Genomic DNA, 27,989 nt, shown 5'->3' with positions numbered 1-27,989 from the left:
ACATATGGTCAAGCCACGGCTCCAGCTGGTTCTGAGGCTCTCTGAAGCAGCCTGTCAGAGACTGCCACAAAGGATAGAACCAGACTTCCAGAGACAGTCTCCAAAAGCCACAAGACCAATTTGTCTTCCTGACAAGCCAGGCAGACACTGGCTGAGCTACCCCAACTCTGGGTTACGCAAAGGTCTCAATGCCTATAGCCCCTACTGCCAGGGAGGAGGAGGTGGTAAGACCCTCACAGATGGTCAAGGGGAGTGTAACTCGGGACCAGTACTTAGGCAGCAGCTCTTGCCTCAGGACCAATGAAGCAGCTAAGAGCCATCCGGTCATCGGCCCGGCAGAAGTCTACCCCGCACGAGGCTCCCCTGACCACACACACCTCAGAGCCTCATCACTTACCACACAAATGTCTTTATGTTTTATCAGGATTTTAGCCAAGCAAATCTTCCATTCCAGGGGTTCCAAAAAATCACCAGAGTGCTTTTAGATCCTCGGACACCTTCCTAGCAGATGAGGAGAGGAGGCCAACATTACAGTCCCACCACTGGGCCGAAAAGTGCCCAGAAAGTGGATCACTAGATGCTCTGCCTGCCAAGGAGGGGCCGGAACTTATTGATCAGACAACAGAACTTCTCCCCAGTGCCCCTCCAGGTCCAAAATCCTTCCAGACCAGACCCAGCTGCCCCAAAACTCAGGCTCCCAGGTAAGGACACGGGCTGAACTGCCTACTGACATGTGGCTCCAGGACCACATGGAGAAGAAAGGAAAGGGGGCTTGGGCAGGGACCTAGGAGTCCCTGGGCACTCCAGAGAAACCTGCTCCTGCCCTAGGACCCCGCCCACAGAAAAGGGATAATCCCAAACCCACACTCAGGAGCCCCTTTACTACTAGTGCTGGACACCAGGACATGTGCCAGAGGGAAGTCTCACGTGTCTGTGAGTAGGCTGGCTCCAGAGGCCTGCAGGCTCTCAGGGGGAGGCGGGGCACCCCTCGCTCCTCGGAGCCCAAGAACTCTCGGCCCAAGGAGCTGTCAGGCTAACGAGGCTACCCCACCGCCACTCCATCTGAGCATGGCAGGCTGCACCGCACGACTGGCTTCAGGTGGCTCTTCTTTAATTAATGGCATCCCAGGCTCTGCAGGGAGCTTCACCCTACAATGAATGGCCCTCTCTCATTAGAGGCAGGCCTGCCATGATGTATTCAGGGCGAGGGCCAGGATTCATTTCCCTGTCTGTGGGCTGGGGATGGGAGGGAGGGAGGGGAGAGGCAGCGGGGAGAGATTTATATCGAGTGACTTGGATTAGCTGCAGCTGAAACATGACCCCATCAACTCCAGCTGCCTTCTTGGGGCTAACCCGATGCACCTCTGCTGACGAGAGGGCTCTAGGGAAGCTGAAGGGAGGGCAGAAGGTCTGGTTCTTGTTCTCTCTGGGCTTAGGCTATAGCTCGAAGGCCCAGAATTCCTATACAACCTCCAGAACCCCCTCCCCAACCACCACACACACACACTGGGAGCCTGGCCTGACTCTGAGCTCATCTTGCCCACTGAGAGCCTCTGCACGGCCAGGAAGCTGACATACTGGCCTGCGAGCTAGAGGGCTGCCCGCGGCTGGCTTTCCTAACTACTTTGTGTAGGAAACACCCTCCCTCCCTACTTCAGAGGACAAGTGCACAACGTAGTAATGCCCCCATATCTGCTATCTGGACAGGATCCAAGAACATTCTGCCACAGGGTATCTCAGACCTCAGGCTACAGCCCCAGGGAAAAGGCAGGCATTGGTCTGACACTAAAACATGCTGTCAGCTATCACCTCACCAAGCATCCAAGGTGGGGAGATTCTGTACAAAACTGCTCGTCTCCACCTCCCTCTGAGGCCGTCTCACAGGGATCACAAGACTGAGCACGAGGACGTGGGGTCTTCAGGGCAAAAGGGTATCCACATGTCCAGCGTACTCAGAGACTCAGAAGTCTACCCTGCGCGCTGCTATTTACACAGGTGGTTCTAGGCCTGGGGGCTAGGTAGGTTCAGGTTGGCAGCAAACAGCACACAGCCCTACAAACCCGCCCTGTAAATCCCACTGAATTTGACATCCAATCTTGCTTGTACTTGGGATAAAAATCATACATCAGAGCCTGTCCTCTAAGCATCCTTACCCCTCACAGAAATGCCCAATTCACTAAGAGAGCTGGAGAGTGGACCCTCACCTGCCCCTGCCAGCCAATCAGAAGGCTGCTCTGCAAGCCTGCCACATCCCTAGGAAGGCCAAGGCAGTACGCCTATCATCTGTACACACACCCACTCCATGTCATCCACGCTTCTCCCTGGCCCTTGTGGAAGAGCATTCATTTACCCTTCCTTCCCTACTCGGAAAGAGATGTAGCTCAGTTCCGCTTTGCTAAGCCCTATTTGGCAATGTGTCTAAACACATGCAAACTTAATTAGTTCAGGAGGGGAGCCCAAGCACTTGCAGTGACAGATAAAAGTATCGGGAAATGAGACAAGTCAGGACTGCCAGGGAGTTCTTACTCAAGGCCCTTCCCCCAGCAGGCTGCTAATCAGAGGTGATGCAACTCAGAGCTGGGACCAACTGGCACACCCATGGGCAAGGGGCAAGGCTTTCATGAGCTTGTTGACATGATGAGATCCCCTACATGCTTCCAAACATACTATAGGAAAGAAGTATCCAAAATGACACTAGCAGTGTTTTCCTTAGAACACATTAGAGGACTCATTCATTTGTAGCTCATGGAGGAAGCTCTTGGACACCCCAAACCATCCCTCACAACCCCTGGCCAACCATGCCCCCATATCAAAATAAACCTAACAGTCCAGACCTCCACCAATACCAGGTACCAGAAGCCCAGGGTGTCAGAGAACACCTGCCACTCAGTGCAAACAAAGGAGAGAGGGAAGGGAATCCCCACCGTACCATGAAGGGCAGATGGCACAGTGGTTAAATACAGTTTGAGTCAGAATGTCTAAGTTCAAATCCCCACCACAAACTGGTTGTGTGCCCTTGACAAATTACTTACCTCTCTGGACTCCAGTTTCCTCATCACTTATTTTACAAAAAAAATTATAAAGTGAATTTATTTCATAGGACTGTGGTAGAATTAAGTGAGATAATGTGTAAATAGAACGGCAGGACTCCTGGTATATAATACATGCCTGATACATGCTGGCTATCTTTATTAACTAATGTAAATGTCTCCAGAGCAATCCCAGCCCTCAGTCTTAGAAGGCACAAACTCTCAGAGAGCCCTTCAGCCAGCTCCTAGGACCAAATTCTTCCATGGCCCAGGCTTGTGGGCCATCTCACCCAGTACCCACCATGGAAGGAAGACCCAACACCCTGTGCTGGCAGTGAGAAAATCCAGGAGCTTCCTGGCATTAGCAGCATAGTTCTCCAACCCTTCATACTCAGCCTGGTGCAGGAAGGCCCAAGATTTCCTCTTCTGTTCCATTCTCCCTGAATCTACCTTCCACTGATCTCTGTCATTCTTCCTGAGTACAGATTCCACAGGCTTACTCCATTCCTGAGCTGTCATTTATTCAACATGCATTTATTGAACAACTACTACATACCAAACATTGTTCAAGATTATAACGGTGCCCACAGTCTAGTGAGACAGACAGACAAGGAGAGGCAGACACAATACAATTTCACGTATAGATAAGTACATGTGCTCCAGAAACACACAGGAAGGCACCTAGAAATTGATGTTCTGAAGGGTCATGAGGAACTGGCCAGCTAGAGCACCTGGCTGGGGTTGGGGGTGCACAAAAAGTATTAAAAGATGAGGTTCGAGAAGTATGCAAGGGACCCATTAAGCAAGATGACTTTGCCTTGAGGGCAAGCGGAAGCCTTGAGAGTGTTTTGCGGGCATGTGACATAATTTGCTATAGTCAGAATGGCAAGGAGGTAAAACTAGAGTCAGAGAGACGACTTAGAAGACTTTTGTAATCCAAGAAGAATATGCTGACCTGAGGGGCACCTGGGTGGCTCAGCCGGTTGAGAGTCTGACTCTTAGTTTTGGCTCAGGTTGTGATCTCAGGGCTGTGGAATTGAGCCCTGTGTCAGGCTCCATGCTTCACTGAGTCTGTTTGAGATTCTCTTCTTCTCCCTCTGCCCCTCCCCCTGCTTGCACTCTCACTCTCTCACATAAATAAATAAATCCAAAAAAAAAAAAGGTAGCACCTGGTGACCTGAACTACAACAGCCGTAGCAGGGATGGAAAGAAGACAAAGGCTTTGAGAAACCTCTGGCAGGAAGAATCAACAAGATTTGGCAGTTAATTGGTTGTGGCTAGAGAATAGGCATCAAGGATGAGTCTCGGGTTTCTGACAGAACAACCAGACTGGTTCCAGTCACAACTTGAGAGCAAGTTGGAGGACTAAGTGTTGGGAGAAGGAGGACACCTGAACTTTAAGCATTCAGGTGGAGATACAGAATAGGTAGTTGGATGTCAAAGCTTGGAGTTCAGCTGGCAGATAAGGCAGACTGCTTTTCCCCAGCAGGATCTCTGCTGCCATGTCAAAAATGCAACCCCTTTACAGAGACATTCCCCTGCCTGGGTAGGCAGAGAAGAGAGAAAATTGGAAAAAGAATACTAAACGCCATGAAGAGCTTCAAGAACCATGAGGTAAGGCAAAGGAAAGGTGGGTCAGGTAGGGGAGGAAGCCGACCAAGGGCCAAAGCCATAACAAGTGTCATTACTTACACAAGTTGAGAAGGAAAATTAAATCCGTGCCCACTAAATTAAAACCCACCTCGGCAGGATCTGTGACTATAGCATCAAAAGCCCACAGAGTATCAACTCATCTGGCTTTGACAAAAGATGGACACAAAATGATTCTGTCGGGACCGGAGCAGATTTCTTTTCTCCAGTGGGATTTCTGCTGCCACTTCAGTTCCCATTTCTCAGTGCCTCACTAATCAGGCCTTTTCCAATGAAAGTGATGGGAAGCTGGCTGGGGGTGAGTGTTGGGAGAGAGGGGAAGAGCAGCAATGAGAAAAAGCCATGGCTCCGGGAAACTAGAGTGGGAAATGAAAATATTTGCTGAATTCCTTAGACTTAGTTAAATCTGAAAATGGATGTCAGAATAAGAAGTGAGCCCCATACTAACAAGTTGCGGGTGTCAATTTACCACCACCCTTGTCAGGTTCCTCAGCAGCCTTTACTGGGCGCATAAAAAGGTGATGGCTCTGACGAGAGCCATCTGACGAGAGGTTCCAGGAACACCGATAAGCTGTGCACTGTCACGAAACACTACTTAGGTTTCCTCTCTGGCTGTTTTTATTTTGTTACACATTTAATTAAGAGCCTTCCCAGCAGTTATGCGGAGTCCTGCTTCTAAAAGGCAGCCACAAAGCTCTCCTCCTCCAGCCCCTACCACCTGACATCTGCTTCCTTCTTGCATATTCTTTTTCAGAGCTTCACTGGTCTTTTCAATACTAACCCAAACCAGCTACCAAAGTCTGCCCAAGCCCTCTCTTTTAGAAGCAACATGGTCTTAGAATTCAATTTGTCTAGCTACGAGTCTACCAGTTAGGCCTCGGTTTCGAATTCTGTTTTGTTTTTTCCCTCTATAAAAGGGAAATATAATTAGGAGGACCGAATGAAGTATGGTACATGCTCATTAAATCTGGTTTCAGTGTGGCTGGTGGTACAATTGATTAAGCAAATGACTCTTGGTTTTGGCTCAGGTCATGATCTCAGGGTCCTGGGATGGAGCCCCATCTCAGGCTCTGTGTTCAGTGTGTAGTCTGCTGTCCGCCCCGCCCCCCCATCCCCCAACGCCAGCTCATGCTGTCTCTCTCTCCTCTAAAATAAATCTGCTCTGGTGCTACAGGTCAGAATGGCCAGACCCAAAGAGAACACCCTCTGAAATTCCCTCTTTGTCTCATGGAGAAACCAACTGAGGAGACCTGGCCAAACAGTCCCCACAGGGATGCACAGGGACGTTTTCATACACACACACGTACATGCCATTCCCAGTTAATGCAGAAGATTCTGGAATATGGGTGTCTGGGATATGAATACACCAAAGAGAAAAATCCACCTGGAAGAGTGGGAGTCCTGGGAGGCTATCTGGAGAAACTGCGCCTCTGGACTGGGTTACATGAGCCCCAGATGCTGGGTATGGCCTGAACCATGCCCACCCCAAACAGCTTCTGTTAGGCTGCAGAGCTCCACCTAAATCCCTTCTCTGCTTCAGGCACTCAGAGTGGCCCAGATGCCATAAATAAGAGCAACAGCCTTCTTCCTCCTCACCTTCCCCAAAGAACCTTCCCCCTGATTCATATCTGCTTTCAGATCCAGCCTCTGTAATTTCTCTGCCCCATGAGTGTCATCTGGGAACAGATCATCTGGAGCTCTGGGAGTCCTGTGCATACACCTAGAGGTATCCAGTCAGTGTGTGTACACGACCTGAGGGATGTGGACATGAGGTGCGTGGGTGTTTATGTGCTTTGGATTTGCTTCTCCTCTTGTCTCAAGTCAGTGTCCAGCAGCAGGCTTGATATCCACCTGAGTGTGTAACTTCACCTCAATACCCAGCATCCAAAAGGCATAAAAAAGGACCTTGGTGAGAAGATCATGCCTCATTTGGTAGGAAATGTCACTCCAGAGCCACTATTCCTCACCCCCCACCAACACCCCAAGTATGCGCGCAAGTGTGCACACACACACACACACACACACACACTCCCAGAATGCCTGCAGCTGCCTTTGGTCACAAAGAACACAGAGGTATCGATTCTATCAATCCTCAGCAAACAGTGCCCCCACCACCTCCACCCTGCTTTAGCTCCCTTGGGGCTGTCTGAAGCCAGGTATCCATGAGGACAGACAAGAGGCAAAAGTGTCAACCCAGCAACGGAACTAGTTCTGCCTTCCATGACCAGGGCAAGACCCAGAGACAGACGAGAAAAAGCAGTGCGGACAAAGGAGGGACAAGGAGGCTGGGGAACTGGGTAGCTCCCTAGAAGCAGCCCTCTCTCATCCCACCAATGGGCCTGCAGTTGAATCATCAGGGCCTTGTACCCCAGATAAAAGGGTGGCACAGCAGAATGGTTAAGAGATAGGACCCTGGAACCAGATTTCTTGGGTTTGAATCCTGGCTCTGTGTGTTCTTGGGCAAGTTACCTAACCTCTCTGTGCCTTAATTCCCTTACCTATAAAACAGGAATAAAAGTACCAAGGTTTATTAAACAAATGACTATTTCTAAAGCATTAAGGGTAGTAAATACTAGACATTTGGTAGGGGGAAAAAAAGGATCTTCTTTTAATTCCTCCTGCAGTAACATGCAGCCCCGCAACTAGAAGGGCTGTCGTGAGCAGTGGGACCTGGCAAAGGCAGGAAGGTCCAGACAACTGCAGTCCCAGTAGGGTCCTTGATTGGTCTACTCCCAGCTCCAGCGGGGTTCCCAGCCCTCTTCGCACTGTGGCAGCCCCAAAGATCCAGGGACTTGCTGAGCCAGCTGCCCTGTAGACTTGGACGTGTTGGCCTGTGAAAGGCATGACCTGGTCCCATAGTTTCCAAGCCCTGCCAGTAAAGCAGTCCTTCTCATACTCACATGACTTTCAAGTCCCAGTCTCCACAGGTGACAAAAATTGACTTGACGTTTGGATCTAAGAGGCCTTCTTTCGCCATCCACTCATCGACCCTCTGAAAAGTACACAACAAGAACAGATGAGATTTTCCATTTTTTTTCTTCCCAAGTCTGTGAAGAGCCACACCAAAGAAACGCAGATAAGCTGCTTGTAATCAGAGCAGAAGAAAAATGTAATCTTATCTGGCCATGGCTCTGCTCTGGGCTCTCAGCCTTGGCTCAGGGCTGTGGGGGCAGCGGGAGGGTGATCCCTGCAGGGAAGATCCACAAACCTGAATGAGTGGAGGAAGGGAGTCCCTCCACTGCCCCGATGCCTGGCAACCTAACCCCAGACGGGGTAAGGTCATATCCCGGTAAGTCGGTCCTCAAAAGCAAAGCCTAGCACAGGCACAGGATGCCCTGGGCCATGAGGACAGGCAGGAAGGAGGCCCCAGGCAGGGACTCCAATCCACAGGTTCATTCATTCACCTGTTCATTTCACCCTCCCGCCAAAGGTTTATTAGCCAAATTTATGAATTTCCCAAATGAGGATGAAGTTAATATTCACTGTGAGTCTAGCAGAAAAAGCTCCCTTGCTGGCCTGGAACTCCACCTTGATCCCTGTGGTGGCACTGCCCGCTTCGGTCTCTTGAAAGCTCATAAACTGGCCCCGGACTTTACGTGTCTCCTCTCCTGGTTGAGGATTCAAATTCAGATTCAGGAGAATCTTTTCAAAGCTGAGCTCAATGCCTAGACAGGGATTAAAAACTGCTCCTAAACACACTTTAAGTATTTCTTTCCCTTCATCCCTTTAATCAGTTTCAGCATTTGCACTCACATGGGAAGTACAGATACTAAAATCAGTATATACTGAGATAATTATCATAAAGCGCTCCTGAAGCATTGCCTATTTTTCAGAAGATCCAGGCATGGGGTGGGAGTACAGCAGATGACCACCGTGCCACTCACACAGAAGGATTCGTTTTTAAAGGCTACACTGCAAAGTCGCTACAAATGCAGGATTGAAAGTCAGACACATCTGGGTGCTAACCTTGGCTCTTCCATATCCTGGCTGTGTCACTGATGGGAAGTCATTTAAAAGTCATTTAACCTCTGTGAACTTCAGCTTCCTTCATCTATAAAACGAGGCAGCATGACTAACCTTACGGGGTTGTTTTGAGAATTAAATGTAATAATGTATTAAGTGCCTACCACAAAACAGACAGTAGGCTGAGAAGGCGAGAAAGGCAAATCATCTGAATACAATAAAATAGATGCAGCTACGGAGAAGCGACCAGAATGCTGTAGGACCAAGAGGAGGAGGTGACCAGCTCTACCTTTGACAGAGAAAGGAGTCAGAAAGGAAGGCTTCACAAAGACGCCACTCCCAGCTAGGGGACCTGGTGGCTGGGTTTGCATGACGGGGTGGAGCAGAGTAAAGGAAAGCACAGGCGCCATCATTTTGTATCTGAGAAGCAGTTGTGTGCTCGGTATCTGCTTCCCCCAACAGACTAGAAGCACCGTGAAGCAGGGACTTTCATTCATCTTATTCACTGTGTAAATCCTTAACCCAGCAGGGTCCTCTCAACAGATTCCTGCTGATTCACTAAAACATGAGTAGGGAATAGTGTGACCGAAGTCCAGTGTGTAGAAAGGAAGGACAGGATATGACACTGGGGGATACATGGGCCAGACTGTGAAGACTCCAGTGGGTAATGGAGAGCCCACTGAAATCATGAAGGAAGCTAACTCTTAGCAGGTGTAGCCTGGCTCCCTGGGACACCTCAGAGATACTGGGATGCCTGGTCCACGCCAAAGCAGTCTTTGAGTAGGGCCAAAGGTCCTAGGTCATTCTCTGGCTAGAGTGGTCCTACCTCTCAGGGGGTCAGAGCTGCTCCTTGAGCCAGACTGTGCAGACCCTTCTCACAGTCTGCACACCAAAGAATTCCCCTCAGCCAAAGAGTCTCCCCAGCAAGCTAAATTCTGGAACTTCCACTGCTGAATGGCTTGTTTCCCCAGCCTCCATGGCCCACTTGCACAGAGGACATGTACACATTCACACTCATGTATCCTTTCCCAAGACTTTATGTAAGAAAGGAAGTAAGGCAATCCTAGGGCTGCCTGTGTCATCCAACCTTGCTCTAGTTCACTGGCCTTATATCCCCAAGGTAAGTGCCCTATCTGCTGGTGGGGCTCCCAATGCCCCAACTCATCCACAGTGGTCTTGGAAAAGATAGCAAGACAGGATGGTCAGGAGCCAGTGCCCAGCAGGACCTTCCCCATGAGAAGCACTTACTATTCCATGGGGTTATTCCTTGGAAGCTTAGGACCCAGCCCATTCACTGGTGCAACAGATGTTTAGTGAGAACCTTTTAGGGTGAGCTGTCCAGGGACGTGATACTATACTTGGAATAAAGCCTGTCTTTTTCCTTCCCTTCTCTGCTTAAATGGACGAAGAGTTAGAGGAATTACCAAGACAATCCCCAATCAGCTGTGGTCACCCTCCCAGCTATTGAAGGTCTAGCATGAGTCCTACCTGAACCAAACTAGTCAGACAAACATCTAGCTGACCACTAGCTCAGGGCCTTGGTTAGGACAAGAAGTCAGCTTTTTAGCTATTTGACCAACTCAGGCCTAATGAGACAAAGCAGAGCCCATTCTGGTCTCCTGGCCAGAGACTCCCTTTTCAGGCTGATGCCAGGTGTCTTCCCTTTTCACCCCACAAAGTATGCTGAAGTAGCAGAAAGTAGCCTCATGGATAAAACTCAGAATCCCCCCTAGCATTCTGCTCCAGGCTGGCCTGAGATTAGCAGGAGGAAGCCTCCTGAAGACCATAGCTCCCTCAACCAGCACCACTGAGGGGAAAAAAAATCCCATAACCTCAATAGCTCTGGTTCAATGCTGGACTACAGCAGGCGTCTTCCTTCTAGGATCCTGGCCGGAGACATTCCAGGAAATAGCCGTGTGGCCTCCCTCAGGGGCTAGGCCCTGGCTGGGACACAGGAAAGGATGGGTTGGTCCCCTCTTTCTCCTTGAGTCTGGTCTTACAGGGAGCATCGATGCTGAGGTGCCCCCTCAATCATAGGAGCGAATCTCCCCTCAAAAAAAGAGGGTCAGTGGGGCTGTGAGACACCTCACAGTTCATCTTCTCTTCTCCCAACCTACTGCAGGTACCCTAACACTGACCCAACCCAGAGCTTGACTGATCAGAGAACCCAGGCTTGTACACTCCCAGGGACAGGGAGCATACCGGCCACCGGGCCTCCTCCATCCTGAGGAGTCCCAGGAAATTCAGTCTGTATCTCTCTCTCCCATGGGACAGGGCCTCTAGATCTTCTTCCCTCCCCAGGCTACCCCCCAACTTCCTCTAGGCTGACTACTTCCAATGTAGACGTGCCCTGCTACCCACCCCCAACTCTGCTTCCTCCTGTTCTTCGATAGGGGCTGAGCTTTCGGTTTACTGGTCTTAAAGATAAATAAAGAACCTAATAAGATCCATGGGCTTTTTCTCTTCTCCCCTCCCCCTAGAGAGGAGGGAGGGGGGAAAGGGACCTTCTACCTCCCCCAGGCCAGAAGGGGTGGGAGAAAAGCTGAGGCCAAGCACAGCCCTTGCTTATTCCCTCAGGCTGGAGCATAAGCAGCAGCATCTTAACCTTTTCCAGCTCCCTGAGGAGAACATCCTAGAAGTGTTGTCTCTGCCAAGGGTTCTAAAGCCTTTAATTTGATTTCCCTCACATAGGCAATTGTTGTAATTATTCTGATTAGGAACCATTACCCAGTGCAGCCTCTGCACCCCTGACAGGCACAGTGCATCCAGCGGCAAGCTGCAGTGGGGCAGGCGGGCCCAGCCGCACCTCCTGGAGGAGCTGACAGCAAACAAAAGCCGTCGACAGGGAGTTCTGGGTGAGTTAATGAAGTGCTCACATGCCACAAGAAGCCAACACTAAAGCTAAACAAAAACACCTTCAGTCTCCAGGGCTAGCCCTGTGGTGCCACGGCTCGGCTCCCCTCCTCCCCGATGCGCCCAGCGCTGGCTGCCCGTGCTGCCCAGCCCAGGGCCAGGGGCCAGGAGGGGGCGGGGACCCCGCGTGGAACTCAGGGCAGCACTCGAACATCTTGCCAGTAACCCTGACGGGAACAGCTGGAGATGACAGATCAATGGTTCAATACTCTCAACAGCATGTCACTGATGTGACAGCAAATGTTATTCTAATCAAGCCATAATCATAGTCAAATTACACAGCTACATTCTCAGGAGGGGAGGGAGAGAAAGGCAGCGGGAAAGGGTCAGAGGTCAGGAATTAAAGGTCACTCAACCTACCTCCAGCACTTGCTGCAGACTCGGCTGACCATCCACCATGGCTTGAATAATCCCGGTGAGCTGAAAGGAAAGAGAAATAGCCAATAGGTGGAACAGCAGGACACAGGGTCTCAAAGCCGGACGGGATCCTCTCCTTTCTCCTGCCATAAAAGACTGGCCTGCACTGCTTTTGGCTCAGAACCTGCCAGAGGCCTTGGGAATACAGTTCCAGGACATAAGGTGAACTTTCTCCACAACATCCTGCCCCAAGAGGGGGAAACACATCCACATGCTGACCACAGGGTATGTTTCATACCTATTTCAACTTTCACTTTGAAAAGAAAAAAAAAAAAGGAAAAAGATTTTATGTGTCTTGTATTCAATAAACTCCAATAAATCCCTACAAATTATAATCTAAAATACATTTATCTCCAAGCTTCACAGAAGTTCTTGTAGACCTTGAGGAATGTTCACACAGGACAGCCACACCTGGGTTCAAGTCCACCCCTTCTCTGGGTCTCAATGTCCAGCATTTTCCCCTCTAACATCAGAGAAGAGCCAGGGGAACCCCACAGGCATCTACCCTTTACCCTGAACACCTGGGTCCTCGATACCAACTAGGCAAGCAAGAAATAGACATCTTTAACTGACAGGGAAACACAGATGCAAAGGCCTAATAAAGGAACCTGGTCTAGAGAATTTCTAACTCACAGGTCTATGCTCCACCCACATCAGACCTAGGTTCAAACAGGCTTGTTGCTTTCCTTTGTTTTGTTTTAAGGTGAAAATATCCTTGTAACACAGAAGAGGACAGACTGCCTCAGGGATCTGAGGCAGGAGGCCCCTATCCACAGACCTGGACCTTGCTGGAAATCACCATGCCCAATGTGCCCGGGGCTACTTCTACAGAGAGCTGCATCTCAGGCTTGCTGGGGAACTTCTTCTTCTTCCTTTTTTTAAAGTGTTGGGGGGGGGATTAAACTCCAATTAAACTATAATTACATTTAATGAATATCAAATACCCAACTCACAGGAACCGCTGGCTCTAAGAAGGAAGGTTATTTTCTCATAGCGACTTACATGGAATGGTAATACACACCTTTTAGGGAAGAAATTTTCATTTTAAGAACGCTGAGTTCCTCTAGGTGGGTTTCTGTAGTTCATCAAGTCATTATTAGGTGGTATTTTAAGGAAGTGTAAGGACACAGCCACTCTATTTTATATTCCAGAAACTGTTTTTATATTAATCTGTATTTTAATTGGGTAACAGCTGCTGCCTACAGACTTCCCATGGTCTAAAAGGAAAATAAATTAGAAAGATTAACTACACTGTTGTTTCGCAAGGCTTTAACCCACAGCAGGCCCGCCCGGCTGGCCCCTCCACACCCTTTCCTTGCTTGGAAGACCGAAGAACTGCCCAGCAGAGGGAGGGCCTGAGCCAAAGAGAAGGCAAGTTGGTCCACTGAGGGCTAGGGGTGGGGCTTGGGGGGTGAGGGGTGAGGAAGACCTCTGGGTCAGCAGCTTTAATCTTCGAGGGCTAACACTCCTCTTTTCATTTAGTCAACAACTACTCATGGACAGCCTACAATGTACTGGGCCCCATCCCAGGAACTAGGGATCCAGCCGTGAGGAAAAACTGAAATCCCTGCCCTCATGGAATCTGCATTCTTCTTGGCAGCCCCTTCTAGGCCCAGCCCTGCCAGCACCCAGAGCCTGCACACCTTCCAGAGCACACCCTGAGCAGGCAGCGGCCCTGTGTTTTGTCTCAGGCACACAGAGGCCAGAGTCCAGAGTGGGCTTGTTGCTGACTCTAGGTGCAATACCCAGGTGACTAACGAGCACCCACCACTGCTCTTCCTGGCCCTGCTTCTCTCCTGCTTCATTCTTCTAGGACCAATCCATACCCCCAAGCTTGGAGCTAAGTAAGGACTATCCTGGAAAACCTTTAGCCACTTGTGCTTCTTAGAAAGCCCTGGGAGGTCTGTGTGAGACATTCCCATGTCTCATCTGAGTCTTCTGGGGCAAGGTTAGGTCTTTCTCTTGACTCCTTATACTCAGGGTCACTGAGATGAGCTGAGCACTGAAGGGTTTCCAGAAAGGTTCACTCACAGAAAAAACCAATGGCACCCCTGTCAAGAGACCTCCCTCCTTGGCGATGGGTCTTGGGTCAGCATCTATGTACTCCACAAGCACCTGTTCTTGGTCCCCAGAAAATCACTAATATGGGGAGAGAAAGTCACTGAACTATAAAGGAAAACCAGGGCACTGCTCTGCACGACCTCTCACTACAGACTAGGCCCGTCTTTTCCACCCTGGTGGTAGGCAGTAGGGCTCCAGGGTCCTGGGGCTTTCTCACACTCCTGTCCAGCGGTCAGAAAGCCTGGAATCATCAGCCTGGGAGAGGCCCAGTGAGCCCATCTCCCTCTCTCTCTCCATGCTTCCTAGACCACTCACGGTTCAGCCAGACACAGCTTACAGCTGACCTCCTAAAGGGCTTGAATTCAACCTCCAGAGACACATGGGCTTGCACTATTGGTTCAGCTAGAGGCACCCTTCCAGGGGAAGCCCTCACTCCCCTGTATGAATCCTTCCAAGGACAGACTACATCTTACTGGCTCGACCAAGGCACTAGTTGAAGAAGAGTGTGAAATTAAGAAATTAGTCCCTGTATCTGATACAACCTAAGACATCTCTAAGACTTACAACAGAAGCCATGAAAGCTAGTTTAATAAATTTAATAAATACTGGAAAGTTCTACCTTAGGCATAACTTAAGTCCTTCATGCTGCAGTTTGAACCCAATCCCACTTGGGTTAATATATATTTGTAAAAAGCTTTTACATCCTCACAATGAAAGGTACTAGAGCAAAGCCAAGTATTATTAAGCTGAGAACCAGGGCTCACAGGCTAAACAGAGCTCAAAGACCTTAACCACTTAAAGCTGGAGAGGTGAGAGGAAGAATTAATGTGTGCTCTATGGCTCCTTTCACCGAGGGATTACAGATTAACTCCCGCTTCTCCAGACTCGGAAACCACAAGGCGAGGGGCTTTTGACCCTGACTGATAACATGACTGGTTACTGAGATCCCCTACCCTCACAAGGGCTTTGTCCGGGAACGAGCTGGCTTCATCACAAACACTAGCCACTACAGGAAGCAGCCCAGGACACTCAATGCCAATAGCATGTCAGCATCCAGCGCTTTCTCCTTTCACAGTTTATCTCCAACATAATCGTATTCTGACACCAAGACAGTTTGTTGATTACATAAGCACTTGTCTCTGGTGTACAATCTGATAATCAGACCCACTCTTTCTCCTCAGACAAAGAGACCAATAAATCTCACCCTTTATAAGTACAGGTGCAAGACAAAGCCCTTTACTGGCATTTAGCAAAATTGGTATTTTTTCTAGTTTTTTTTTTTTTTTTTTTCCAAGACAATGACAACAACAACAAAAAAGGCTACACATGGTCAGGGACTGTGGCAGCAGCCCAGCTGCTAGAAGCAGAGATCTGACAGGTTGGAGCAGATTCTAGATGTGGGAGAGAAAGGGCTTGGGAAGGAATGAAACTTATCCCATCCTGTCTCTGTTAGAAACAAGTCAGACTATGAACTGGAACGAAGAAAGGATGTGAAGAAGGCTATTAACATGCCCATTACAGAGAGCAGTAAAAGTGTCTGTATGTGGGTCACAGACCCACTCAAGGAAGCATCCCTTTTCCTGGATGCCCAACACTGAGCCTGTCTCTCCCTGCACGAGCATGTGCTCATATGTGTACTTATGTGTCATGATGTGTGTGCACACACATACACACACAGGTCAGGGTTCTTAAGAACTTCTTGTGCACAAGACGGAATCCTACTGGAGGAGATGCTTAGGCACAATCCTTACTGAAGAAAGATCCTCTCTGACCGTGATGATCTCTCTCTGCCCCAAAGGCAGCCCACTGCCACACAGGACAAGGTCGCACAATGACGGCCTACACCCTGTGCCCATGCCTCTCTCTACATTCCAACCCCATCTGGAATGGAAATAGGGCAATATTTAGATGATCTGAGGTTTTCCAAAGAAGACTTCACTTGCTCGAAAAGACCAAGTGAGCAGGACAGTTACCAGGGGCAGGGGCAGGGCGGCAGGCAGCAAGGTGTGGTTGAATACTCTTTTGACAATATTCACTCATTTAAGGAACATGTGTCAAGTGCTTACTTGGCACTAGGCTCCAATGATGGGCCAGAGATAGATCAGACCTAGGTTCTGCCCTCAAGGAATGTACGGTCTAGTGGGGAGACACATAAGTAAATACAGTATAATGCATCTGCTCAGGTCTTTGTGGTGGCACCAGCCATGGGCTCAGGGAAGGCTCCCCAGAGAAGGTGACCCTGAGCAAAGTCCTAGAGGAAAAGTGTTGGGGGTGGAGAGGGGGAGGACAAGAGTGGGAGCAGCGTACAGGCAAGAGCATCACGTGCACAGGGAGACGGTGAGGGGGCGACCTTAGGTGAGCAAAGTGTGGGGCATTAAGCAGGAAGATGTGAGGCTGGACAAAAGGCCAGGACCACGTCAAGGAGAGTTGGAGGCTCCAGAAGCCTGAGGCGAAATCGCACCCTTGGTGCCACAGCTCACTCACATCATCACTTTCAGATAAGGCTTCAGGACAAGGGTCCCAACCTCACCATGCCTCCTGCCCTCCAAATTATGTGTGTGTGTGTCCTGGGGTGAAACTTTCCAGAAAAAAGAAGAATAGCTCTCATCATAGTCTCACAATCCCTCCTCCCCCTACCCCCCAAAAGCAGCAGCAGCAGCAGCCCTGATCTCAAAAAGATCCCTTTTCCCAATACTCTCAGGTACCACTCCTGCCCAGGGCTGAGCTCCAAAAGCACTGTTCCATGCCAAAACAAGAGTAACCTTTCCCAAATTTGGCCCTGCCCAGCTGTGCCAGGTAGCCTAGCTGCAGCTGGAACACCCATGGGGAGTCTGCACACAGACAGAAGGAAGAGAAGGACAAGAGGATACTGCATTTTCAGGCCAGTGGCTTGCTTAAGGAAAATTTTCCCTTTCCACAAGGAAGGGGATCTTCACCATTAAAATGGTGACTTTTTCCCCCCAAAAGGGGCAAAAAGAACAGATTAGCGCCCCCTGGTGGTACAGGTAATTTCCAGGGGACAAGGGGGAAAAAAACCCACCACGATTCCAGAGGGAGCAAGAATCTTAACATCATTAGTGGGAACAACAAAGAGGGTGAGAGACTACACACCTTGGGAGATGGATGCCTGCACCAAAAGGCCTATCTGGGTTGGGCGTGAAACACTGGCATCAAGCCCAGTAGCAACCCCCTGAAACTTCATATCTGGGCTGAGTCAATCTCAGAGTCCATGGGGCCCTCCCGCCAGTGGCAGGCAGCCCCTTTCCCAGCATTCCCCACACCAAAACAATAGTTTTAGGATCACTCAAGAACTTTTTTCCTCATGTTTCACTTATATGCAGAAAGTAGATCTCTAAACAAAGGCACACTATCTTGAATATACCCCAGCCCCAAATTCTTAAAAAAAAGATTCCAGAAACACTCATGTTTTCCCTTTACTTCTGCGCCACACATACATGGCCCATGATTCCACTACAGCCCGTGGCTACCACAGAGTGCAAAACATGACATGTCACAGGGGAAACCAGTCACAGAAGATCCTGAGAGTAAGAACTCTGCAAGGGCACCTGTTCTCCGCTATTAGCTCTTTTAAGCCTCTAGCAAGCATCAAGATCTCAAGTTAGCCCAGTTTCACAATCTGCAGAATGGGGCCAATACTAACCTGCTGGCAAAGTGGCTGAGTCCAACACCAGCACAGCATAAGGGTAAGGCCATTTCAGCCTCATATACCACTTAGACCACCCTTCGCTTTCCTCAACGACAGGGTTGTGCTTCCCACAAACTCAAGTAGGGCCACTTTGCTCCAGGACAGAAAAATATCACCAGAAGCTAAGAGAGCCTTAACATAACCTCTCCTTCCAAGAAGCTGAAATCTTTACTTCTTGTCAAGAGGCCCCAAGGGAAATGGAACTGAAGAGAAACAGAGCCCCGAAAGCACCACCCTTGAGTGGGGCAGCACTCCAAGTGCTGGTCACCAGGAGGGGTAGGGACAATAAGGACAATAAGGGAGGGAAAAGGCTGGGGAAGCTGGAGGGAAAAGGCTGGGGACAGATTGTGCCACTTCTTGGGTCCCCAGTGACCACAGCAGTGCAAGTGGAGTGGCAGACTTTGTAAAATGCCAGCTGCTTGGCTGGGTCCCATGCTTACCTGCCTTAACCAGCAGTAAGACTCAAGTTGCCCCTAAGCAGCAGGGACAGTGTACCAGTGACCCAAAACTCCTGTCCCAGCAGCCCAGGCTGCCCTGCTCCAGGGCCCTTACCTCTGTACAGAAGGGAGTAAGCTGTGGATGGACTACGGGCTGGACATACATGTGAAAGGTAGACTCAATCTCCATGGTCCGACCATTTAGCTTCAGGATGGGGAACTCGATGATTTCCTGGAATGGCAAAGACACAGAAAAAGAAGAATACACTTTTTTAACCAACCACTTCAAGGAACTCAAGAATGAGGGACTGTTTTGGACTCCTGAACTCCTGACAGAACAGACCCAAGACTGAAATGGCACCAGCTCAGTTTCCATCCCAACCTTCCCACTATCACTACCCTCACAGGTGGCAGGGACTAGACACACACCTGACTCCCACTGTCTCTGGAAGGAGGAAAAAAGACAGTAGTACAAGCTGCCCCAATTTCCCCAACTGGTTCTCTGCCAGAGGCCTATTTACCGGAGCCCACAAAAGTAGCCCCACTGCTTCCAATTGCCCAGGCCTCTGCCCTGGATGGGCCTGGATCTCCAGTCACCTAGACAACCAGCCATAAGACCAATCAGAGCCTTCTGCATTTGAAGTTTAAGCAGAACTGATGAGTTTCTTCATTCGTTTTTTTTTAAAAAAAAAAAAGATAAATAATAAATAAAGCCAAAGGGGATACTAAAGAGAAGCAGAAAACTGAGTAAGAGTAATAGGAGCTAGTGCTTCCCACCTTTCTTTCAGGCAGTACACCCTCCCCCAGCCTGCTCCCCCAATCACTTAGCCAGCCCTTCCCAGTCCACTGGAACGTAATGGAAGAGAAGGAGGAGGAGTGACAATTTGTTTGGTGTCTCTAAGATTAATTTGTCTCCGTTATTTAATAGAGATGCACAGCACCAAGGTCCTGGTGTGCAAACAGGCTTGCAGAATGCTGGCTGTGCAGCACGCCTCCCACATCGCTCCTGGGAAGGGAGGAATGCACCAGAGGGGGGAGAGGGCAGGAGAGCACACACGCACCAGAGAGAAAAGGGAAAGCGAGGAGAGAGAATAAAAAAAATTATTGCTTTTTAATATTCAAAAACAGTTTGCAAAATTTAATCAAAGCAGAGGAAAAGCTAACATTTTTACCACTTTGACATTTTTATTAGCGCTTTCATAAATTTTTAAAACATGAATGGAATTAGTTTACAACACAAAAAAACTGCCCTGAAAACATCTGGAAGAGACAAATAGGAAATAATAAAAAAAATAAATAAAAGCAAAATCCTCCGAGTAAAATTAGCATGTGGAAAAGGCCTCCACTGCAGAGAGCGAAGGGGGGCTTTGCCCACTCCGTGCCCCCAGTAGTCAGCTCCAGCGTAATCCCTACCCTAGGTTCCCAGTTGTGGAGGGGATCTTTCTAGTATCACTAAAATCAAGGCAAACTGGTTCTCTCCAGGGACAGCCTGGAGGAGCAGCACAGAAGCTGTTGACACCTGACTGTGTGCAGGATGTGGACGAGTGGGAAGATGGGAGAAATGGCCAATCTCCTTGATGTCGCAGGGCAGCCAGGTAGCCTCTCCCTCAAACGCACCTGTGATATCGGGCTTGTTTTTAAAGCATCTATTTTTACCCAATACCTTAAAGCAGGACTGAAGACCCAATCAAGGCAGTGAGATTTCATGACAGAAAAACCCAGAGGTTCTGTTTGCCTGATCCCCCAGCTGATCCCCCCAAATGCGGAAGCTGATAGGAGCCCCCTGAGATAGGAAGGGCAACAAGGCTGAGGCAGAGGGGGCAATGGCAAGGAGGCCCCAGCTTTTGCTTAGGTTAGGTGATATCTTTCCTCCCAACTTGAGACGAGGAGACTCCCCCAGTCCCCCGAGGCCTTTCTCACTCTTCACAAAACACTCTTTAGCAGACCTGGCAGAAGACAGTTTTGCGCTGAAAAATAAAATGGAGGCACACATATACAGAAATACATACTGGTCCCCCTGAAAAACCAGACAGCCAAGATATCCAAGCACTCCCTCTGAAGCGGGGCTCACCGGATGCCCGAATTTCTGATGTATCCTGCTTCTCCTGCTACAGAGAAGCAGCACTTCCCCAGAAGGAGCTCCAAAGCCTGGTGAGTTTGGCTGCCCTGGTGTCTAAAGAAACAAATACAGCCAGTTCCTCACTAACAATGTTAGCTTGGCCCACAATGAAATTGAACCTGTGACACAACTGTACTTTTCATTTAAACTTTCATTTGGAGAGAAGCAGTGTTTGGAGACCTGCAGTTTGTCCTGCTAATAAAGACAAGTGTTGGGACCTTTAAGGATGCCATTCATCTCTGGCTTTTATTAAATTCAATTTTCTTAAGCCCATGATACATTATGAAATTAGGAGTTGACATTCCTCTGGAAACAAAAATATCTATCAAACATAAATAGAAAAAAACCCTCTATTACCAAGAATTTATGGCTTAAAGTTGATCTCTTTCCACTTTTTTACAAGCACATGGTTTGTTTTAGATATCTGAAATGTTATTACAGATCTAGAATTTCATTAGTATTTATTATAGAATAGTAAGCGCTTCAGCTCCTGCTCTGACCAGCCCCAAGTCGGCATCCCCGGTAGAATCTCTAAAAGTGGCCTTTGGGTTTCCCCACTGCAGCTTGCTCTTCCACCTCTCCTGCTGCTGGCTCCCTCACCCCGAGGGAAATGGAGCTAACCTGTGCTCACACTCAGTAGTACCCTTCCAGGGATGAAGCAGCAGCTAGCCTCAGCTCTAAGCAAACTGAGAAGGGAGATCCCAGAGATACCTGGGGGCGAGGGACACAGCAAACTGGACCTATCCTAAACATACCTCTCCAGAGGTCCATCAACCAGGCCTTCTCCCCAAGCCCAAGAAGAGGGACTTCCAAGAGCCAATCTTAGAACACTACTTTGCATGCGCCCCTTCTCAGGACCATCAGCGGCTGCTGTGTCAATAACCTTGAACACTGGCATACTCATTTAAGCCAATGAGGATGGAAAGAAGAGCTTCTGACAGAAGACTCTCTGGGCAGTCAGAGCACAAGGAATTTCACTTAGGTACTTCTTACCCTCGCATATTACCCATCCAAGCCCAGAACCTCAAAATCCTGGCCCCATCAGCCCATTCATGGGAGAAGAACCCTAATCTCTACTAAGGGGGCATGACTCTGCAGCCAGTGCACCCATAGCAGGCCAACAGTTTTTGGCTCATAAGGATCAGAAAGGTAACACCAAAGTTACAGGTTGATCACATTAATTCCGACCAGGAGCTTAGGAAGCTGTGCCTCCATGCTAGCTTTGGGAGGCAGGCGCTCTGGTGATGATGAAACTGCCCCTCCTCCTTTTCCCTCCCTCAATCTCCTCATTCTCCTGGGAGAAGTTTTTAGGAGTAGTTGAGTGTCTGCTTACGCAGCGGTAGCACCAGGAAGGAAAGAAGGACCAGTGTGTGTTCACCAGCCCTCTCTTCCTCCTCTAACAGTTTCCCAATTCCTTATATCCGTAGGTCATGTGCATTCAATTAAACTACCTGGGCAGCATCTACTGGGAGCACTGTATGGGTGTTGGGAGTGGGATTTAGAGGGAAGATGTAGCCTCTGCTTTGGAGAAGTGCACAGACCAGTGAGCAGAGAAGATACTGAACAACTAATGAACGACGCACTACGATAAATATCTTAGTGGAGGAACATACTGAGTGTTAGGACTTTCAACTTACAGGTGTGCTTGCAAATACATTTTCTTATCTTACCCTTATTAATCCTGGAAGATAGGTTATATCAGCGGTAGCAGCAGCTCATAAACTAACACTATTAAGCACATACTATTTACCAGGCAGGGGCTGGGTGTGGACATAGAGACAAATATAAGGAGATGTTCCTCCTCTGTCTGAGGGTCTTGGAGTCTGGGCAAAGGGTAGAGAGGAGCTGGCCCCAACGCCCTCAGGGCCACGTGGAAAATGGAATCATTTCATTCCTTCTATTTGTTGTTTACTACATGGCAGACCCTCCGCCAGATGCTTAACAGGAATGACCTCACTGAAGCTTCCTAACAACTCAGGAGGTGGGAATCACTAAGATCTTTATTTTACAGATAAACTCAGGCCCAAAAAGAAGTGGTGCTTTGCTCAAGGTTACACTCCTTGTAAGGGGCAGAGCTGGGACTCCAAATGGGGAAAGGAGACGTAAGAGAACAGGACTCCCAGCTTTCAGAATCTGACAGGTCAAGAGATGATTCTTCCAGGCTGAAAGGCTGTCTTTAGGAGGCTTGGCCTGCTATCTCCTCGGAAAAGAGGCTGCTCTCGAGTTACCAGAGCACAGAATGTAGCCTCCCTGGGCAGAAAGTCCTGGAGGACCACTGCTACTCAGTGACACAGATGGCACTATGCTCTGAGGGCAAGGACAGTGGGAACCAGAGCCTCAGGTCTGCATCTCCAGCACCCAGCTCTATCCTGGCACACAGACCTCACTCTCTCCACTTCTGATGAGTAACACCAGAGGGGGCCGTAAATGGCGAGGCAGAAGCCAAGCACTTGGCTCTAAGAGAAACATCTCAGCTTTTACACAGCTCCCCACAGCTCAGGGAGATGAAGTGATCTACTGAAGGTGACGAACAGGGTAAAGGTGGTGGTGGAGCCAGGATTCAAATGCAGACACAGAACACCCCAAAGCACCTTGTCTCTCATCTTTAAGCAGCTTCTCATCCTCCCTCAACTGCTACAAACCACCAGCATCCAGCTTTCTGTCTGTCCAGACCCAGGGTTCCCTGGAACACAGAACTTTCAGAGCTAAAACTGGGACAGCTGGTCACCCTTCACTATCCACAAGCTACCTGGACCACTAGGTTGTCCAAGGATAGAGCATAATAGTCCCCAAAAGCTGGTCTGCTGATGGTGGATGGGAATTAGCCACAACTTGACAACTCAGGACAAAAGCCTCAGAACTTGAATTGTTCAAAGTATCCAGGGTACCAAACATACTGTGTCTGTTGTCTCCCTCAATAAAATGACAGCAGCAAACCTTTCTTCGTTTTTTTAAGGGGAGAGAAGACAGATAAAAAGGAAGAACTAAGTAAATACTCTTTTACCTTTTTAAGGGAGCAGAGGTATAAGTTGGAGCAAAGGTTTTAGACAGAGCTGCTTTCTAGTTGCTCAACGAGGAATACCAGAGACTGTCTTGATTAACTGAGGACAAAAGTGTAATAGCATCTCAAGTGAAATTTCACACCTACAATCAGCAGATTACAAGAAATAAATGTGTAGGTTGCTTTCAGGGTATTCAAACTCCCTTCAACTAATGTGTCTTCAGTGATAAGATTATATTTGAAGATAGAACAACAATAACAAAAGGATTTTTAAGGAGAAGGGACTTAGGTTAGACTGCTGGACAATGGGACAGAAGATTTAATAGTGTCACGTTCTTATAGACCTTTTCTCCAAAGCACAGATTCTCCTTTGCCTGAGCTGATGGCTCTATGATCCTGTCTGAAATAAGGGAATCAGCAAATCATTCTTCATGGCTTCCTTCTCTCAACCCAGGAACTGGCATTCCTTCAATTTAGAGATGGTAACAACTAATCTACCCCTTCCCTCCAGCCTCAGAATAAAATACCAAACTGTGCAACACCCCTGCAAGGAAAGGTTTGATAAATCCAAAAGCGACATTGCACCACAAGGTAGAAAAAGCAGTACATGGCAAAAACATGAGTTTTCTGCAAATACTTGGGTTTTGCCGACAAGTCCCATGCAAAGGCAGGCCCCTCCTCAAGGGATCGAGGAGCCTCCTGGCCACAGGGAAGAGGGGAAGCTGAGAGGGGAAAGTGAGAGCTGCACTGGGCAAAGAACAGGGCACGGTTTGCTTAACAGTTTCTCCCTTGGGGGGGGGGAAAAAAAGACATTTTATGCACAAGGAGCTTATTTCTTAAACAAACACTCGTGGTTTTGATTTACACCACAGCCTGCTCCTAAATAATTTATGGCGGGTTAAATTTATTGCCGAGCCCTGGCTGGCTGCAAATTCGAATTGCCAAATAATTAGATTTTAGGGCAAAGCTTATAAATTACCCGTCGATTTGTCCGGACTTGTTTGTCAGTTGCTTTGTGCTTCAGGTCATCTTTGGCATTTGGCTGTTTGGGTTTTAATTGCTGATTTACACTTTGACAGATGAGAGCTGATGCTCGAAGTTTCAGGACAAGGAAGGGTAAAAAATTGGAGCTTTAAAAGACTGGTTTTTCACCTACATGTCCATTTTCACTATCCCTACAGACCCCAAAGCAATTAAAATGTAGAAAAGAGGCTGAAAATAGACAGTGCTATTCTTTATTGGGGGGGGGGGGGGGCGGTGTGCAGAATGATTTATAATTCACTTTTACTATAATGTGAATTTAAAAAAATAATAATACCAAAAATGAAGGGGCCCAAAAGTTTTCAAAACTGCATCCTCACCCGGGAGTGTGCCTGCCGTGTTTACCTTCACATGACTCTGGATCCACCTCAGTTCAAGCATTTTTACATACTCAATTGTAAATAACTGCAGATATTAGTAGCCTCTTTGAAGCTAACCCTCCAGGGCAGCAAACAACCAAATGATTCCTTTGTAGCTACCTGTATACATATTGGTCATAAAATTAATTTAAGCAAATCTCGGGGTTGCGTGCAGGAGAGGCCCCCCAGAGGCAGGACTAAGGGAGGGCATGGAAATGGAAGGGTTCCAAGTCCAACTTACCATTCCAGTACAGGAAAAAAAAATATCTCTAGGTGGTACCTCAGCTCTACCCACTATGTTGATAGAAGGCCTAAAGGCTTTCTCTATGCTTCCAGAAGGGCCTTCTTCCCAGCCACCTGTTCTATCTCAATACCCAGCAATGATACCATGATTAAGAAGACTACTAGTACTAATTCCACTAGGAAAAGCTAACTCCTATCGCTATGACATGTAAGGCACTGTTCTAAGCACTTACACTTTATCCTCCCAACAGTCCTCTGAGACTGGTGCTATTATTAACCCCTTTTTGCCAGTAGGGCAACTGAAGCATGAAGAGTATAAGTAACTTGCCCAAGGCAAGTCATACCATTAGTAGGTGGTGGAGACTGGGCTCAAATCCAGAGTCTAGTTCTGCAATCTATGCTCCGAACCATTATGCTGTATTACTTCTCATCAGAATAGCCTCTCCCTCAGTTTCCCTCACTTTGGGGATCCAGAGTCCACATTCTGGGACTTTGGCACATGCAGCCAATGACTGTTCATTTACTCAACCAGTAAGGTGAGGAAAAGTAATGTAACATGCTCAGGATCACAAGACGAATCAGAGGCTTGGTTAGTCAATCAAGTGCAAATACTGCACCAAAGATCCAGTACTTTGGCGTAACAGGTGATCGGGAGAGGCCCAGGCCCACTCAGGCAGACAGAGGTCCTGGCCAGGCAACTTGGGCAGGAGACCAGAGAAATTGGCTGGGCTTCAGGAGGCCCTGCTCCTGAAAGGGCTACTGGTCTCTTCACAGAAGGCTTAGTTCCATGGGGTGCTTCATAGATTCCCTGTTCTCTGTACAAAGCTGCTGGCCAGAAGCCAGAACAGGAAAACCGTTGTGCTGGCATGACAGCAGATTTTTAAAATCACTGACCATGGAGCAAGCAATACACAGACTGACATCCTGCCTACAATGCATGGAACACTTTTGTCACACATTGGCTCATTTGATCTTACATCTCTGTAAGGCAGGCAGGAATCACTGACCTATTTTATAGACGAAAAAGCCTGGGAGGTCAGTGGGCCTCAAAGCATGTTCCCTCACAAAGAGCATCCCATCACCAGGGAATTTACCAGAAATGCAAATTCCTAGCCTCTACCCCAGACTCTGGATCAGAAACCCTGAGAGTGGGACCAATAATCCATGTTTCAACCAGCTCTCCAGGTTAATTCTGATCACTATTCTGACTAAGTTTAAGTTGAGCAGTGTCTCTCAGACTTCAAATTACCCAAAGATCTTGTCAAATTACAGATTCTATTTAGTGCTGGAGTAGGGCCTGATATTCTAAAAGCATTTCTAACAGGCTCCTACATGATGAGGATGCTGCTAGTTCTTCCACCACACTGACAAACAAAGGTAGAGTCTAGAACATCTATGAGATTATCTCCTTATACTGAATAAGTGAGAATCTGTGCCACAAGTCTTAGTTCCTTTCTTAGAGCAAACCCTTACTTGGCCCACTTGTAAGCACTTGGGACAAGCCCTTTAGATCTGCCAACCACTCCTGGCTCTAGCCATCAGACATTTCATTCTCCTTGCTGCCACAATCCAGGGGAGAAAAATTGGCAAGTCACACCCCAGAGCTCTACTGAGCAAGCTGGCAATTCTCTGCTAGAGAGCCAACAAGAGGTCTTCTTTCATGACAATACGTGCTCCTCTCCAGAAAAAAACACCTTCCTTCTGTCCAAATGAATTAATAAGCAGCTCTGGATCCTTCTCCAATGAAGACTTCTTGAGAAATACCTAACTGTGGGCACAGATCCGGAACAGGGTCCCAGCAATTCCTACAAATATCCCGAGGTACCAAGCTGGGGATTCCTCCCCAACATCAACCAACTGCTACATTCCACACCATCACCATGAACTCCCTTTTAAGGTCTACCCCTGGCCTTGTTTCTCTAGCCACTTACCCTTCCAGTGAAAGTAGACCTTATCAAAATGGCATGTTTCATACCCATTCTTCAGTGCCTACCTCCTCTGTCCCCAATTAACTACCAATCCCCTTCAGTCCATCAGCTGGCCTTCCATTCAAATGCTGCTAAGACTGGGGAAAGAAAAAAAAGCAACCCATGAACAATTCAGACAGATTCCCTGGAACTCCACTTTCAAAACACCACAATCTCAAGCCGTGATTCTGTTTCTTTCTTTTTTTTCTTTTTTTTTTAAGATTTTATTTATTTATTTGACAGAGAGAGATCATAAGTAGGCAGAGGCAGGCAGAGAGAGAGAGGAGGAAGCAGGCTCCCTGCTGAGCCGAAAACCAGACACAGGGCTGAATCCCAGGACCCTGGATCATGACCTGAGCCGAAGGCAGAGGCTTTAACCCACTGAGCCACCTAGGTGCCCCATGACTCTCAGTTTCTATCACACTTCTGGAGAGCAAGATTCCAAGCTTTCTTTCCAGTTATCATCCTATCTACCTAATCATCACTACCTACCTCCCCTAGGCTTCTGGCCAAATGGCTCATCAAAAAGATCCTACTTGCAACACCACTAAAGAACTCAGCTCATCGGTGCTCCCTGATAGGAATCTTCAGTTCGGAGCACCCCTTTTACAACCACCATAGATTCCACTTTTACTCCTTGCCAAATCTCAGTGCCACTGATCCTCAGGGGCCCACCAGTATCCAAAGAAGCCACAGGCTACTTTAAAGCATGGTTCTCAAGCTCACTTCTTTCCCAGCACATCTAAAAGCTATAACCTAACTTTTTCTCTCCAACTCCACCATCACTACCTTAGTCCAGCCTACGAACAACTCTTTCAAATAATGCCTCCTAATCAGGTTCCCCACGTCCATTTCTATTTAAAACCTTCGAACACCTTCCCCACCATTCCGATGAACTCTGGCTTGCAACATCTCCTCCTGTTTCTTCTACTCCATTCAATAACACCTTCACATTTTCTCTTCTGGCTCCCCATCTTTCCCCCAGCCTCACTGTGGGACCCTGTATGCTCCCTTCCTTTCAGCAACATCAGCATCTTCAAATAAGAGCCTCTGCCAGCATTCAACCTTCAGGCCATCCCTTGG

The 27,989-nt window shown here is 48.3% G+C and overlaps 1 protein-coding gene across 7 annotated transcripts in view; it reads right to left on the bottom strand.

Moving 5' to 3' along the window:
• The window catches only part of ERI3 (ERI1 exoribonuclease family member 3), a 125,310-nt gene that overhangs the window by 74,167 nt on the left and 23,154 nt on the right, over positions 1–27,989 (bottom strand). For all 7 annotated transcript variants that reach the window (XM_032303764.1, XM_032303763.1, XM_032303762.1 and 4 more), the window contains 3 exons: positions 18,292–18,408; positions 11,916–11,975; positions 7,580–7,671 (listed from right to left, as the gene is read on the bottom strand). In XM_032303764.1, coding sequence (XP_032159655.1) covers positions 7,580–7,671; positions 11,916–11,975; positions 18,292–18,408 — 269 coding nt within the window. The remainder of the gene's footprint in view (positions 1–7,579; positions 7,672–11,915; positions 11,976–18,291; positions 18,409–27,989) is intronic.

This window comes from Mustela erminea, chromosome 10 (assembly GCF_009829155.1).
Source record: "Mustela erminea isolate mMusErm1 chromosome 10, mMusErm1.Pri, whole genome shotgun sequence".
Taxonomy (NCBI): domain Eukaryota; kingdom Metazoa; phylum Chordata; class Mammalia; order Carnivora; family Mustelidae; genus Mustela; species Mustela erminea.
Note: the sequence above shows the minus strand (reverse complement) of the source record. Positions and strands in the feature narration are given on the sequence as shown.